Here is a 3058-nt window from a genome sequence, read left to right on the forward strand (position 1 = left end):
TTTGCATCTCCCCCCCACCAAATTCATCTATTGAAATCGTAACTCCCTGTGTGGTGGTATTAGGAGGTGGGGTTTGGAAAGTATTTAAATCATGATGGTTCAGGCCTCAAGAATGGACTAATGCCCTGAAAAGAGTCCCCAGAGAGTTCTCCAGCTCTTCTCCACCATGTGAGGACATAATGAGAGGCTGGCAGTCTGCTACCCAGAATGGGGCTCTCACCAGACCTCAACCGTGCTGGCACCCTGATCTCCAGAAATGTGAGAAATAAATTCCTGTTGTTCAGAAGCCACTCAATCTATGTAATTTGTAATAGAACCTGAACTAACACATCTGGAAGGCACTACACATACAATTACAATTTTATTACAGCAAATAGACACAAATCATAACCATCTAAACAAAGATACACAGAGGGAAATGTCTGTGAGGTTCCAAACTTGAAGCCCCCACCCCCCTCAGGGATGCATCGCCCGCCGGGGTGTCTGTGATGCGCACGGAGTGGGGCCACCTCAGGAGGCTCACCTGAGCCTTTGGTTTGTTCCTTTTGGGGCTCTCTGTCATTGTTCATGTGGATGATCTTTAGTTCTCAACCCCTCCTGGAGGTTCAGGGCAATGCCCTTAGTCCCCAGTTCCTCTGGAGGTTTGAACAGACAGGGCATATCCCATAAATCACACTGTTGAACTTTCCAGTGGCCAAAGCCTCCAGGCAAACAAACACACTCCTATTAGGGATGACATTCCAGGGGCTTTGAGGTCACCTCCCAGTAGCTGAAGGCACAGAGCGACCTTTCTTCAGGTAAGATTAATTCTTCACTACACACCCCCCACATACATTCCCTTTACTCAAGGCCATGTCTCAGAAACATAAATTAAGACATGTACCACTCTAGCTACAGTGAACGCTGAGAAGTATCTATTTACCTGGCTGCATCTCCTTCCACATAACACTGGGTCCTTTTTAGGAAGAAATAAGGAGAGAATGGAAATGGACAGAAAAACAAGCATATTTTGCCACAGCTAGTGAGTACACACGGGGATAGGTGAATAGATTGTTCATCTTTCAGCTTTTGTAAGTATTCTCTTCCCCAGGTCATTCTTGTTCAAAACTTTTATGGTGATACTATATACATTTTTTTCCATCGTGGTATAGACTAATATTTTTCTATAGTGTTAGCCATCTTTGCTAGTCCTTGATCTCAAATTTTGGTTGAAGAATTGAGCCTCTATCATAATGGCTTATAGACAGCTGGTGCACCCCCAAAGCTCTCATAATATGGGATGTTACAAAACAGTTAGCTGTACTATGCTGTACTGGCATTATTCCTCATTGTAGTGGACATGGTCGGTTTTTTGGGTGCATTCACTGTTCACTGTCTCAGTAAGCATTTCATGAGTACTTATTATATTCCAGAACTAATAGACACTGGGGTTACAATAGTGAGCAAAATACAAATTACACTGTGTTTACAGAGATTAAATTTGAATTGTTTCTGATCTATACACCTATGGCAATATAAATCATATCCTAATCAAGGTGTCAGCTAAAAAAAAACATTTTTTTTCCAGGCAGGCACAGGGTGTGGTAGATTATAAAAATGGCCACAAGTCCTTTCTTTCAGTAGAGCCACAGCATTTCAATGTGATGTTTCAGGTCCTTCCATTAAGTGGTAGATCAGTTACTCCAAGTCTTTGAATCTGGGTTGTCCATGTGACTTACTATGGCCAATGTAGTACCAGCAAATATCAGAGAAACACTCTCCATTTGAATGCTATACTTCCTGTATTCTACTAAGCTATCTACTGAAGAAGGTATCACTGGTTTAAGAGGTGAACGCAATCCTTATTTCATAAACATTAAATATGGTCAAACATCTCTACTGCATACTTTGGTGTGCTGAATTCTAACCCTTGGGATCCAATCTAGAAGAATTTCTTCCCCATCACTTTTAGAGCTTCTTTTACCTCCTTATTTCTCAGACTATAGATCAGGGGGTTCAACATGGGAATCACAATGCCGTAAAATACAGAGGCTACTTTCATGTTCGCCTGGGAATTTTTAGAATGAGGCTGTAAGTACATGTAAGAGAGGGTCCCATAGAAAATGGTGACTGCTGTCATGTGGGAGGAACACGTGGAGAAGGCTTTTTCCCTCCCTGCAGTAGAAGACATCTTGAGGATGGCAGCCAGGATATATGTGTAGGAACAGATGACGACCGACACAGTGAACATCAAGTTAAATCCCACAAAGACTACAAGTAGCATGATGTTGATGTCAATGTTGGAGCATGAGAGGGCAAGGATTGGAGGAACATCGCAGAAGAAGTGATTGATGGTGTTGCCCTTGCAGAAGAACACTGAAAATGTAAACCCTGTGTGCACAGAAGCATTTATTGTGCCCATGACATATGAACCAGCTACCAATTGGATGCAGACTCTTCGGGACATGACCATGGGATAGCGAAGTGGGTTACAGATGGCCACGTAACGGTCCACTGCCATAGCTGCCAGGAGGTAACAGTCACTTGTTGCAAATGTTGCATAAACCAATAATTGCATGACACAGCCCTTGAATGATATTGATTTGTTTTCTACTACGAAGTTTTGCATCATCTTGGGAGTGATAGCAGAACTGTAACAGATATCAACAAAAGCCAAATGTCGTAGGAAAAAGTACATGGGTGTCTGAAGTCTGGAATCTGTCTTGACGAGTAGGATCATTCCACTATTACCCGCCATGGTGGTCACATAGATGACCAAAAATCCAGTGAAGAGGACATACCGAAACTTGTGTTGGGCACCAAATCCCCGAAGAAAGAATTCAGTCACTTCAGTGCTATTTCCTTGTGTCATGACTATCAAAAGTCTAGAAAGGACCAAGAGGAGGACCAGGAGAAGAATGAAATCTTTGTGGCTTCTTAAACAGAAAGGGTTATATTCCAGTCACCTTTTTTTGACTCAGATTTTCATGGCAAACACTCACAACAGGGTTTATTTCTTTCCAATTTTTTTTTCTATTTTCTTGATAAGAACCCACCACAAAAACAGTGATATGTGAGC

The 3058-nt window shown here is 42.2% G+C and overlaps 1 protein-coding gene across 1 annotated transcript; it reads right to left on the reverse strand.

Moving 5' to 3' along the window:
• Window positions 1-1921: 1921 nt before the first annotated feature.
• Window positions 1922-2851, reverse strand: LOC141578941 (putative olfactory receptor 5AK3). Its single transcript, XM_074373022.1, has one exon. It carries the CDS (start codon window positions 2849-2851, stop codon window positions 1922-1924), a length of 930 nt encoding a protein of 309 aa, XP_074229123.1.
• Between the last annotated feature and the right edge of the window lie 207 nt (window positions 2852-3058).

Source organism: Camelus bactrianus, chromosome 10, assembly GCF_048773025.1.
Source record: "Camelus bactrianus isolate YW-2024 breed Bactrian camel chromosome 10, ASM4877302v1, whole genome shotgun sequence".
Lineage (NCBI taxonomy): Eukaryota > Metazoa > Chordata > Mammalia > Artiodactyla > Camelidae > Camelus > Camelus bactrianus.

What these genes read in the sequence shown, in the direction of transcription:
- LOC141578941 (XM_074373022.1), bottom strand. Translation starts at nt 2,851, where the DNA reads ATGACACAAGGAAATAGCACTGAAGTGACTGAATTCTTTCTTCGGGGA.